This window comes from Salmo salar, chromosome 15, assembly GCF_965601325.2.
Source record: "Salmo salar chromosome 15, fSalSal1, whole genome shotgun sequence".
NCBI lineage: Eukaryota > Metazoa > Chordata > Actinopteri > Salmoniformes > Salmonidae > Salmo > Salmo salar.
This window is the reverse complement of record NC_138305.1, coordinates 72,554,535-72,567,705: the sequence shown is the minus strand read 5'-3', so window position 1 is coordinate 72,567,705 and position 13,171 is coordinate 72,554,535. Positions and strand designations below refer to the sequence as shown.

Here is a 13,171-nt window from a genome sequence, read left to right as displayed (position 1 = left end):
AAGGCAGTGATTATGGGGCAATTGCCTTGTGGGGTGCTGTCTTTCTGATGGGTGTTAACTCTGGTGTCCTGGCTGACTTCCCAATCTGACCTTCATACCATGGCCACATCATCCCCCATCTTCCAACTGGGTCATTCATCTCCCCTGTAACTTTTCTCCAGGTCATTGCTGAAAATGAGTGTTCTCAGTCAACTTACCTGTTTAAATAAAGGTCAGAGGGATTTATTTGTCATGACAAAAGTTTGTCACTCCACCCACCTGCTGGTTTCAATCAGCAATAACCACAAAGGACTTTTGAGACGATCAGAAACGAATAGGCCACAACAGCCTCAGCTACTCTCTTCATAAGATAAAACACAGGTTCATCTCCTAACTGGCCAGCAGCAGAAACCACAGATCACTTTCTTCACTGTAAAACCTACAAACATCAAAACTGGTCGGACCTGACCAAATGCTCAAATATGAACAAGGTATGAGCCATGGCAAAATGTGTAGCATAGCAGGAATTGTGCTTTAAACTGCAAGCTGCATGCGGCTCTCAGGAACTTAATTGGCTCACGAAAATAAATACAAATTGTAGGGGGTCCTAACCCAGGGGCTCATAATATTTTGGGGTGCTTGACATCAAAAAGCTAGAAAAACCTTGAACCAGAACGCAGAATCTAGAACATCTCCATAGTATCCATCCCACTCCAGCGCGGTAGGTGGCGGTAATGCACCTAATATTGGTATCACAACACCATAAAACCCCAAAGAAAAAAAGCTTGTCAGACGAAAACGTGTGGGACCAGAGGTATCTCCAGACAGTACAGGAGCTTGATAACGTTGGAGGCCGAAGAACAGAGGGCATTTCGGTTAATATTCTACAGTCGTGAATGCATTACATGTCATTTTTTATAACCACGAAAGGGTCTTCTTGACAAGCGACAGAGCGCCTGGTCGCACCACGCCACAGCTGACTGACAGATCGCCGATCGTAACTGACGTTGGGGAGTGGAGCGAAGAAACGAAGAAAGTTATCGGTCTCTTGGGCCGTTGTCTGTTTAGCACCAACGTGGCTAATAAAACACTAACATATATACATCAATTGTATAATGGCGGACTACCTGATCAGTGGACAGACTGGTTACGTGCCCGATGATGGACTCAGCGGGCAACAACTCTTCAACTGCGGGGACGGCCTTACCTACAAGTAATTATTGACATTTGGCAGTCACATGGCTGCTTGTTGAAATCCATCGCAATTCGCTTTGAATTAACCTGGATAACCGTTGTAGCTAGCTAGCAACCAGAGCCATATATTTCGTCGTTGACACATTAGCTACACTGTTATTTGTGCAGGCAGGGGCTTTGGGTGCTTGGAGTCGTTGCATTGGGTCTACCGACTCAGGTTTCCCGGCTCAACTCAGGCTTTCAAATCACGTAACAAGTAACAATTTTATTTTGGGGACTGACTCAAATCGACCGAAAATAATATCTGAAATAAGTAGATAGATATTTGAGGTTCTGGATAGGCCTGGCTATATTCAACTATGCAAGACGGTGATTTGAACGTTCCTCTGTCACCCAGAGGGTGTATTCGTGAATAATAAGCCTACTTTCAGTGTCTGTTATTAAACATATACACACGACAAAAACTCATGTTTGCAGTCGGTAGACTCGTTTTCCAGCAGTTGAATTAGGAATACCAGGCGTGACAGACAGTGTAGCTAATTATGACACCCAGAAGGCACCTCCATGTCAAGATATTATAGAATATGATTGTGTTGGCATGAACAATAAGTAGCTGTTAGGCAGAAGTATAGTCTATTTACCACAGTGCCTCATCCTATGATGGTTTATACACGTCATTGGCCACATATCTTGTCTACTCTTCAGTGAAGTTACCATCACATCTCATTCTGCGCATTCCATGCTTAATATAGGCCAAGTACTCTTCCTCCTAGAAACATGGGCCGACCTAGTACTAGTATACTTCAAAGTGAAGGTGCTTGTGCAAACAGCATGTTTCAAAATCTCAACCCGTTAGTACATGACAGACCGTGTGCTTGGAAACATATGATTGTAATAATATATGCCGTTTAGCAGATTATTTTATCCAAAGTGACTTAGTCATACTTGCATCACTTCTCGGGGACCTTCGGGAATGTGTTGACAGTCAGCGCTAACGTGTAACAACACAGGACGCGGTTTGCCTGCTCGTCACGTGCGTCAGATATCAGTTAGTCCCACATCAAGTTCCGGATAGCTCAATTCGCTCAGATTATCAAACGCTGAACTTTTGCAGTCCCGCTCAAGTGCTGTCGGAAGATATGATATCGTAGAGTTTGATATGCCCACTGTTAATGGAAAAAAAAAATTAATAACAATTGGATAGAATATTACTTTATTAACCAGCTGAAGAATGATAATTCACATTTGGCCACCCCACGTGTGATATTGTAACACCTTACTGTACATTCTGAGACACAAATGTGTGAAATTGCATGTGTGTGTGAGAATCATTGTTAGATTGTATGCAGCATGTGAAGCCTATCCCTGCTCTCTCTCTCCCCTCTCTCTCTCTCTTTCTCTCTCTTTCTCTCTCTTTCTCCCTCTCTCTCAGTGACTTCCTGATTCTCCCAGGGTACATTGACTTCACATCGGAACAGGTGGTGAGTGGAACCCTTAGGGCTTCTGACCCTCCATGACCTGGTGTCATATTCATTAGTGCACACCGTAGCAAGACATTTTGCAATGTTTCTTATTGGATAAGTTCAGGTCGTCCCTTTTCAGTCCGTTTTCTTCCGTTTGTTGCCTAGTGAATACGACCGAAGATTCCATTTAAGATTACAAGGAAGACCTTCCCATTGTAATCTTGATTGGCAACCGAGCGCCGTGAAAGGTGTGTTTGTTATTACGACAGGTGTTCGTTACGAGTAGTAACTTGTAGTAACTGGGTTGTGTCCTCTGCAGGATTTGACTTCAGCCCTGACGAAGCGGATCACCATGAAAACGCCTTTTGTATCCTCCCCCATGGACACGGTCACAGAGTCAGCGCTGGCCATTGCCATGGCAGTAAGTCTGGTGTAAACATACACACTTTAGCATGGTGACATAATGGAAGGTTTTAGTTAAAAGTCGACTCGGGGAAAACACGAAGTGAACAGCAGTGTTGGGCCAACTTTTGTATATAAAAAGAAACCAAGATCGATAAACGCCACGACATTCTTCTTCGCAGTTGTTGGCACAGTTATCAAGGAACCAACAAGGAATACAAAAAAAAAACGTATTTGCTGTCAAAGACCGATGACATGAGATCACAAGCATCAACCCCCCACCCCCCCACCCACCCTATAAAACAGCTGATAGCAGAAACATCAACAGCTATTGGAAAACAACCAGTACTTTCTCCCAGGCTACGTTGAAGTGACTACAACAGCTGCAATTATGTGTCACTTAAAATAGTAACCCGAAGATGGTTGTTTTGTAAAGCCCCCCCTCTCCCCCTCCCCCAGAGGCAAACATTGCAGTGGAAACATCACATAGTCTTCACTGCAAAACAAATGCCAAGAATTCACTTGAAACTAGTTGTTCTGCATAAATCCTTACAGGCAACTTCAGCTAGAGTTCATGTCTGAGGACACACATTCTCTCTCTCACACACACACACACACACACACACACATAAACTGGAAAGTAAACATGTTCATTTAATCGTCTTTCAGCTCACAGGAGGAATAGGCTTCATCCACCACAACTGCACTCCAGAGTTCCAGGCCAACGAAGTCCGCAAGGTCAAGGTGATGACCCCTACTACATGTTTTCACTCTTCATCTCCCTTCATATTTCTCTTATTTTGTTACGTGTGTGTGTGTGTGTGTGTGTGTGTGTGTGTGTGTGTGTGTGTGTGTGTGTGTGTGTGTGTGTGTGTGTGTGTGTGTGTGTGTGTGTGTGTGTCTCTGCTACTCGTGTTATTGTCTGCCGTCTTTTGGTTTGGTCCTCCTGCCAGCCTAGTTGGAACTGTTTCCCTGTAGTGTTCCCGCTAGAACAGGAAGCAATCATTTTCTCTCTTTTCTCCTATTTCATTTTTGTATCTATCGCTCATGCGCTCTGGTATGCTTTTTAAATACCCTGTAGATTTGCAGAGCCTAATAGATACCCTTACCCCCTTGACCCCCTCCCCTCTCTGCCCTCCGCTACCCCCATCCCTCACTCCCTGCTCCCTCTTTTCCCCCTCTTCTCCTTCCTTCCTTTCCTGCCCTCTCTCCCAGCGGTACGAGCAGGGTTTTATCACAGACCCGGTGGTGATGAGTCCTACAGACCGTGTGGCTGACGTGTTCCAGGCCAAGGCACGCCACGGCTTCTGCGGCATCCCCATCACAGACAGCGGCCACATGGGCGGGCACCTCGTTGGCATCATCTCCTCGCGGGACATTGACTTCCTGAAGGAGGAGGAGCACATCCTGCCACTCAACGAGGTAGGTGTGGCTTAACGTGTATCACGGTGTTCCTCCAGCTAGTCTTTTTAAATCTGTATAATTGTGTTTAGTTGACTTCCCTGCCCGAAGGTACATGCTAATCTTCTTTTGTTTTCTCCTTCCTTCACCACTACAGGTGATGACAAAGCTTGAGGACCTTGTGGTAGCTCCAGCTGGAGTGACACTGAAAGAGGCCAATGAGATCCTGCAGAGGAGTAAGAAAGGTGAGGAGGCGGGACCTGGGGAGAAGGTTCACCATGAAAAAAATAATAATAAAATGAACGAGACTGTCATATAGCCTACATCAACATGCCTTGTGTGTCCGAGGGCCCCATTCTAAATGCCATGTCTCTGTGTAGGTAAGCTTCCCATAGTGAACAAGGAGGGCTGCCTGGTGTCCATCATCGCCAGGACAGACCTGAAGAAGAACAGGGACTTCCCACTGGCCTCTAAAGACTCACGCAAACAGCTGCTGTGTGGGGCAGCCATCGGGACGCACAACGACGACAAGTACAGACTGGACCTGCTGGTGCAGAGCGGAGTAGATGTGGTCGTACTAGTGGGTTCCTGGTTCTTCTACCCCATCTACTTGTTATTCTCTTCATGGATACTTTCTCCATCTTTTTCTTCAGTCTGTTCTTTAAAGGGGCAATCTGCGGTTCAAACAATAACAAAGTGGACAACCCTGCCACTATTTTGGTAAAAAGCGGAGGGATGGCGTTGGAGAAATGTAACCTTTCTCAAGACGGAGCTATGGATACAAGGACTGACCATACATGATATCCAAAATATAGTTTTAACCATGTTTTGTGGCTATACAGTGTTTGTTTACAATTACAATGTTTACAAACAAATGAGTACGATCATTAAGTACGACCAATGATGTGTATGGGGTACGATAGTTGAATAAGTTTTATATTGTTCAAGAATCAATATGTGTGTGTATATAATTAATTAAGTCTAAAGATTGCTGTAGCAATCGCAGATTGCCCCTTTAATGTTGCTCTCGTTCATCCAGGACTCCTCTCAAGGGAACTCGATCTTCCAAATCAACATGATTAAGTACATCAAAGAGAAATACCCACAGCTTCAGGTCATTGGAGGCAATGGTGAGTGTTACACACAAACAAATATATATATATCACACACACACACACACACACACACACACACACACACACACACACACACACACACACACACACACAGAGAAAGAGCGAGCAAGAAATGCTGCCTTCTCAGAACTGCCCTCATTTCATGATTGCACTGCACCTGCCTGTGACATTGTTGATCTCTGTCTCCCTCTGTCTGTCTCAGTGGTAACTGCAGCCCAGGCCAAGAACCTGATCGACGCCGGGGTGGACGGCCTGCGAGTGGGCATGGGCAGTGGCTCCATCTGCATCACACAGGAAGGTGAGTCCGACCAATGGCAGACTGCCTAGCTCCCGCTCACCCACACCAGCTGTAACCCAATCGGGGGGCCTCCAATCTGGCCACCTTTCCGCTAAGGACTGAAATCACCCTTTCGCCAACTGTAGAATTCTGTACAAAGGGTCCCATCCATAACAGGGTTCGTTCTAGGTTCTTTCCTTGTCCCTCACTGGCTGTAGAGAATGCTGAAGGGTTTTGCAGAATCAATTCGTGCTGCCATGCTACATTCTAATACAGGCAATTTATCTGAATAAAACCACCTGCTGAAGGACTGGGAGTGTGGAACATCCACAAGCTTCAGCTGAACCGCTTCAGATCGAAACTCTGAAAACTGACAAAAACAATGGACTGTCTCAAGGGGGTAGGTCCTTCAGATATCACGCGCAACTCCGCCATCAATTGTCAGTCTTCCCCTCTCTTTTCTGTTTCTCTTTCACCTCATCCTCCCCTCTCTCAATCATGCTATTCTGTCTATCTTTCATGATCTGTTTTTTTGGTTTCTTATTTTTGATCTATCTCTTCCTTTATCGTCTCTGTATCCGTCTGTTATTTTCTTTTTGTTCCCCTCTCTTACCCACCGCCTCCATTTCATCTTTCGTTGTGTGGACCTCTGCTCTCTTGGTTTCACACTGCCTGTGATGTCTGTCTCTCTAGCGCCTCTCATTGTTGCTCCTGGTATAAATCTCCACAGCCCCAAAACCCCAACTACTGTAACGGGATACAGCAGTAAGTCCCTCCCACCAGGCGCCACTGCGCAGGGCTTTTTCTCTGTAATTGGCTCCACTACCACACTGTGCCCGCCCACCCCCCCTTCACATCCTGTCTGCATTGGCTGGTTAACGGCTCTGCATCAGTAGAAGTAGTAGCTAAGCTGGCCTTGAGGTTTTGGATGCTTGTCCTTTTTGTCCTTGACTAATCTGTCAGTGTGACATCGCACCGCCCCTTGTCTCGACATCCTCGTCATAAAACGTGCAGTACATTTTAAATCAAATGGGATTTTATTTGTCACATGGTTCGTAAGCAACCGGTGTAGACTAACAGTGAAAGGCTTACTTGCGGGCCCTTCCCAACGACGCAGAGAGAAAGAAAATAGAGAAATAATTTTATAGTTTAACACGTAGTAGTAATAATGATAAATATACAATGAGTAACAATAACTTGGCTTTATACATGGGGTACCAGGACTGAGTCGATGTGCAGGGGTACGAGGTCATTGAGGTAGATATGCACATATAGTGTAACTAGGAATAAAGTGACTGATTATTAAACCGCATATTTGAGTAGTCACCGTTACTGCAAAAAGGGTCAATGTAGATGTTCTGGGTAACTATTTAACGAGCTGTTTAGTCTTACGGCTGGGGGGGTAGAAGGTGGATGTATATGATGAAGTGTATTTTAGTAATGTGATTGACAGTCTCAGACGACATGGTGTCTGTCAGTTAGGCCGCCTTGCCTCTGAAACGAGCTGTACCTGAACAGATTTCAATATCTTTAGCAATACCAATTACTACAGTTTCAGCGTTCAACACCTGTCAATTTCCTGTTAAAGGTCTTTCTCTGTTGAGAATCATTAACCTGTGTGTGTGTCCGTCCCATGGATTGGATTTAACCACATTTTCCCTGTCAGCTGGACATCAGCATATGGTCATGTTTTCATATAGGAGTGGGGAGGGGGCCCTTAGCTCCAGATTAGACTGGTTGTTGTAACGCATTAAGGAATCTACGTCCAGTATGTCGTTGCTTCTTTACACCCCATTCACATGTAACAGTCATTGACTTAACATACTGTAACTTGCACTGTAAACCCGACCTGTAACTTAGGATTTACTATCTGTTTGTTCATAATAATATTGTTCCTTTGAGAGGGTGGAAAAAGATGCATGTCTTCAAATGCTTTCTGGTAGCGCTGCTTTGCAATTGAATCAATTCGTATTCAGTATTTATGGTAATTACTTACTCAGTTTCATTCCAGTCCCAGTTAGCTCATGGATATGCATATCAATCACAAAAAAAAGGTGAGAGCGAAGCTAAAATAATGTTTTCCACTTTCTCAACTTCCTTCTTTGATGTTGGCTTCAGACATAGTACTGAACTCATTTTAGAGTAAGATTTCATAAATAATTCTCGGCCGAACTGACGGCTGGTAACAGGATTCATTGAAACTTGGGCTCCCGAGTGGCGCAGCGGTCTAAGGCACTGCATATCAGTGCTAGAGGCGTCACTATAGTACCTGGTTCGAATCCCGGCTGTATCACATCCGGCCGTGATTGGGAGTCCCATAGGGCAGCGCACAATTGGCCCAGCGTCGTTAGGGTTTGGCCGGAGTAGGCCGTCATTGTAAATAAGAATTTGTTCTTAACTGACTTGCCGAGTTAAATGTAAAAAATAATGTTTAACTGTCACATAACGCGTTAAGCAGGAAAAGAGGCCAATCTGCTAATTCTCATATTTAGTGTTGAGGAAAAAAAGCCTGCAAAAATAATCAATCATGGGTATTTATAAAGCCCTTTTTACACCAGCCGATGTCACAAAGTGCTATACAGAAACCAGCAAGCAATGCAGATGTAGAAGCACGGTGGCTAGGAAAAACTCCCTAGAAAGGCAGGAACCTAGGAAGAAACCTAGAGAGGAACCTGAGGGGTGGCCAGTCCTCTTCTGGCTGTGCCGGGTGGAGATTATAACAGAACATGGCCAAGATGTTCAAACGTTCATAGATGACCAGCAGGGTCAAATAATAATAATCACAGTGGTTGTAGAGGATGCAACAGGTCAGCACCTCAGGAGTAAATGTCAGTTGGCTTTTCATAGCCGATCATTCAGCGTTAGAGAGTTAGAGAGACAGAGACGAAGGTAGCACGTCCGGTAAACACGTCAGGGTTTCATAGCCGCAGGCAGAACAGTTGAAACTGGAGCAGCAGCAGGTGGACTGGGGGCAGCAAGGAGTCATCAGGCCAGATAGTCCTGCGGCATGGTCCTAGGGCTCAGGTCCTCCGAGAGAAGAGGGACTTAGAGGGAGCATACTTAAATTCACACAGGACACTGGATAAGACAGGAGAAATACTCCAGATATAACAGACTGACCCTAGCCCCCCGACACATAAACTATTGCAGCATAAATACTGGAGGCTGAGACAGGAGGGGTCAGGAGACACTGTGGCCCCATCCGATGAAACCCCCGGACAGGGCCAACCAGGCAGGATATAACCCCACCCACTTTGCCAAAGCACAGCCCCCACACCACTAGAGGGATATCTTCAACCACCAACTTACTACGCTGAGACAAGGCCGAGTATAGCCCACGGAGTTCTCCCCCACGGCACGAACCCGAGGAAGATCACGTCAGTGACTCAACCCACTCAGGTGATGCATCCCTCCTAGGGACGGCATGGAAGAGCACCAGTAAGCCAGTGACTCAGCCCCTGTAATAGGGTTTGAGGCAGAGAACCCCAGTGGAGAGAGGGGAACCGGCCAGGCAGAGACAGCAAGGGCGGTTCGTCGCTCCAGTGCCTTTCCGTTCACCTTCACACCCCTGGGCCAGACGACACTCAGAGGACTTACTGAAGAGATGCTTCCTGAAGAGATGCTTGTGCTTCCTGAATTCAAAACATATAAACTCAAACCTTTTTTAAGGCTTCCTCGGTTTCAGTTGTTTTTCTTTTCATTTTATGAATGTTATGTTCCCAAATAAACATCAAATTTCTCTAATGTAGGCTAATCTTGTGTGTGTGTGGTTGGTCTACTACATGTTGATTCATGTTTTGTGAATGGGAAATCCTATCTTACTAAATTCCAAAAGCTGGGACATCAGCTTGCTCTGTAATCAGTTTCATAATGATTACATTTATCAGGGAAACACAGACGATGAAATCCAATTCATTATGAGATGATCCACTCCAGCAAGCCAAAACCATGTTTAATATACAGCAAATCAACGAAAATATGAATTAATATTCAAGAAATACTGATATGATGAATTCACTTAATAAACCAGGAAATTACAACCTAAAATGGCTGTGTGAGGATGCCTAATGCCTAGTCTGTCTCTGATGTTGGGGGGGGGGCTACATATGCAGGGATATGCCCCACCATGACCTGTCGGCCTCAATTGAACCAAGTGACACAAAGTAGGCCTCAAGCAGTCATGAACATTGTCACGACGTATGTGTGTTCTTTGTTCACGCCTGTCCTCCTTCCCTTGTTGTCTCAGTGTTGGCATGTGGGCGTCCCCAGGCCACCGCCGTGTACAAGGTGTCTGAGTACGCCCGTCGATTCGGGGTGCCAGTCATCGCCGATGGGGGCATCCAGACCGTGGGGCACATCGCCAAAGCCCTGGCACTTGGGGCATCTACAGGTGTGTCTCAGGCTCAAATCAAATACCCATACACACACCAATTCTCATTAGTCAATAGTATATAGCATTAGCCATTACACATAGCATTAGCCATTACACATAGCATTACACATAGCATTAGCCATTACACATAGCATTAGCCATTACACATAGCATTAGCCATTACACATAGCATTACACATAGCATTAGCCATTACACATAGCATTAGCCATTACGGCAGATAGCCTAGTGGTTAGAGCATTGAGCCAGTAACCGAAGGGTTGCTGGATCAAATCCCTGAGCTGACAAGGTAAAAATCTGTCGTTCTGCCCCTGAGCAAGGCAGTTAACCCACTGTTACCTGGGCGCCGAAGACGTGGATGCCGATTATGGCAGCCCCCCGCACCTCTCTGATTCAGAGGGGATGGGCTAAATGCGGAAGACACATTTCAGTTGAATGCATTCAGTTGTACAACTGACTACGTATCCCCCTTTCCCTTACACATAACATTAGCTGTTACACATAGCATTAGCCATTACTTTTATCACTTACAGGCTCACATTTAGAGACTGATATAATAATGTACTAACACACACAAATCCCTCTCAAAGCGTGAAAGGTACATTCTCTCATCTCTCGTCCCCTTGTGTCTCTCCAGTGATGATGGGCTCTCTCCTAGCTGCCACCAGCGAGGCTCCAGGTGAATACTTCTTCTCTGACGGCATTAGGCTGAAGAAATACAGAGGCATGGGCTCACTGGATGCCATGGACAAGAACTTGGGCTCCCAGACCAGATACTTCAGGTACTGAGTCATAGTTATACTAATGCACTAGTAATACAGTAAAACAAATCTTTATTATCCCTAGAATTGTATTCGTTAGGCACCAAACGAAATAAAACCGACAAACAGGGAGGCACTACCTGAACTTGTCCAATAAGAAGCGCTTGTTGCTTCCCTTTGCAACATGTTTTGCTACAGTGTGCACTAATCAATTACTACAACCCGGGGGCAACTAGCTTTGCAGCAGGCAGTCACTCAAAAGACAAATAACATATAGCTGACCCGTCCTCTTTCTCTCTCTCTCTCTCTCTCTCTCTCTCTCTCTACCTGTTTCCTCCTCCGTCTTTCTGCAGTGAGTGTGACAAGATCAAGGTGGCCCAGGGTGTGTCGGGGGCAGTCCAGGACAAGGGCTCTATCCATAAGTTTATTCCCTACCTGCTGGCTGGGATCCAACACTCCTGTCAAGACATCGGCTCCAAGAGCCTCACCCAGCTCAGGTACACACACACACACACACGCACACGTCTGAATGTTTGTCAAAGTGCACCTACTTTGATACCGGCACGTGTGTGTGTGAGCTCGGGGGCTCCATGTAACACTATTTGTCTTCCCCGTGCAGAGCCATGATGTATTCTGGGGATCTGAAGTTTGAGAGGAGGACGACATCGGCCCAGATGGAGGGAGGAGTCCACAGCCTGCACAGGTACTTACTGTTGTGGTCTAGCTAGGCAGTGTCGACTAGCCTACGGTGCTGTCACAGAGGCTAACATTACATTTATATTCTTTGCTTGTTGAGGGGATTTTCTTAACATCTCAGTTTCACATACCACCTGCAAGCTCCTAGATTTAAAATGGTTCCCTTTTCCAAACAAATCTCACTTCAACCTGTTTATAGGTCTTTCCCGATCTCAGCATGATTCGACATGTTGGTAATTCGTTACCAGATCATTAATCTGTTGAACCCGCTCTCTTTTTTTTTCTCCCTGTCTTGCAGTTATGAGAAGTGCCTGTTCTAAAGAAGAGAACAACAGTCGTGGGCTGCAGACTTGTTTTCCTCAAGCATACGCACATGAAAGCACACACAACTACTTGACAACCCCCCCCCCCCCCCACACACACACACACACACACACTAACACAAATGTCAATTATGCCTAAACCATCAGTCTTCCCCTTCTGTTGTTCCCTATCGATGCTGAGGGAGAGCAGAGCATGTCTGTCTTGTCTATCCGTCAGTATTGTGATGGAGTGTTTTGGTGTTATCAGATGCCTTCCATGTCCTACTGATGTGAATAAGTCAAATAAAAATGTTTTTTTCCACGTTTTTGTTGTTGTTATTGTGGTCATTTGAATGGTCATGTATCATGTGTAGAGATACAGACCTGGTTTGAAATATATGGGTATTTCTAATAAAAAAAAAAAAATCTTTCTGTGTCTTTAATGTTTTCAAATAATATGGCAGAAATGAAATACTTCAATTTTGATAATGTTCTATAAATATCCTACTATTTGAAACTATTTTCCAAATACTCCTAGGACCAAACAGACCTGGGTTCAAATGCATGGGAGTATTTCAATATTAGTATTTAAAAATGCACTTCTGTGTATATTTGCGTATTTTCAAATACATTCCAATATCTTCCAAGTGTATTTAAACATTCCAATATCAACTACATGTATTTTCGAAGAAAAACATATCCAAGTAATTACTTTGAAATGTCTTTGAACTCAGGTCTAATGGGAAATACCATCTAAGTTGTATGGAGTAAGGTGAGAGTTGGGGATGGAAAACCTCTTAATTTAATCTAAGAAATATTACCTTGAGGCCATTTTTTGGGGCATACAGATACATTCTAATATGTAGTGTAAATAAATAGTGTTGCATTTCATTCTGTGATTTAGAGTTTTTAACCTACCTGTCTGATGGACACAGAACCATGATCCTCTTTTGGAGAGGACAATGAGGTCTCTGGGGGGGATCAGGTACACCTCCAAATCCACCGGACTTTCCAGGCCGCGCACCAGTGGACACACACCTGCCCCACACATGCACACCTGTCCCACCGATCAGACAGACTGGTGTCTTCAATTAGCAACTCCATAAGGCTGAAGAAGGGATTCATCCAACTTACTTTAACCTTGACTACTGCAACAGCTATTTGTATTG

The 13,171-nt window shown here is 45.0% G+C and overlaps 1 protein-coding gene across 2 annotated transcripts; it reads left to right on the top strand.

Annotated features, from left to right (window-relative positions):
* Nucleotides 1-819: 819 nt before the first annotated feature.
* On the top strand, nucleotides 820-12,328 carry impdh2 (IMP (inosine 5'-monophosphate) dehydrogenase 2). 2 transcript variants are annotated; one of them, XM_045695199.2, is made up of 15 exons: nucleotides 1,083-1,192; nucleotides 2,606-2,654; nucleotides 2,802-2,884; nucleotides 2,956-3,057; nucleotides 3,708-3,782; nucleotides 4,254-4,460; nucleotides 4,597-4,684; nucleotides 4,820-5,019; nucleotides 5,479-5,569; nucleotides 5,778-5,873; nucleotides 10,099-10,242; nucleotides 10,881-11,025; nucleotides 11,358-11,501; nucleotides 11,624-11,707; nucleotides 11,999-12,328. In XM_045695199.2, the coding sequence occupies exons 4-15, from the start codon at nucleotides 2,989-2,991 to the stop codon at nucleotides 12,018-12,020; spliced, it is 1,365 nt and encodes a 454-aa protein (XP_045551155.1). In that variant the 5' UTR covers nucleotides 1,083-1,192; nucleotides 2,606-2,654; nucleotides 2,802-2,884; nucleotides 2,956-2,988; the 3' UTR covers nucleotides 12,021-12,328.
* The last annotated feature ends 843 nt before the right edge of the window (nucleotides 12,329-13,171 follow it).

What these genes read in the sequence shown, in the direction of transcription:
- impdh2 (XM_045695199.2), top strand. Translation starts at nt 2,989, where the DNA reads ATGAAAACGCCTTTTGTATCCTCCCCCATGGACACGGTCACAGAGTCA. An exon ending in TCCCAGACCAGATACTTCAG is followed by an intron (nt 11,026 to 11,357) that starts GTACTGAGTCAT and finishes GTCTTTCTGCAG; the next exon opens with TGAGTGTGACAAGATCAAGG. An exon ending in AAGAGCCTCACCCAGCTCAG is followed by an intron (nt 11,502 to 11,623) that starts GTACACACACAC and finishes TTCCCCGTGCAG; the next exon opens with AGCCATGATGTATTCTGGGG.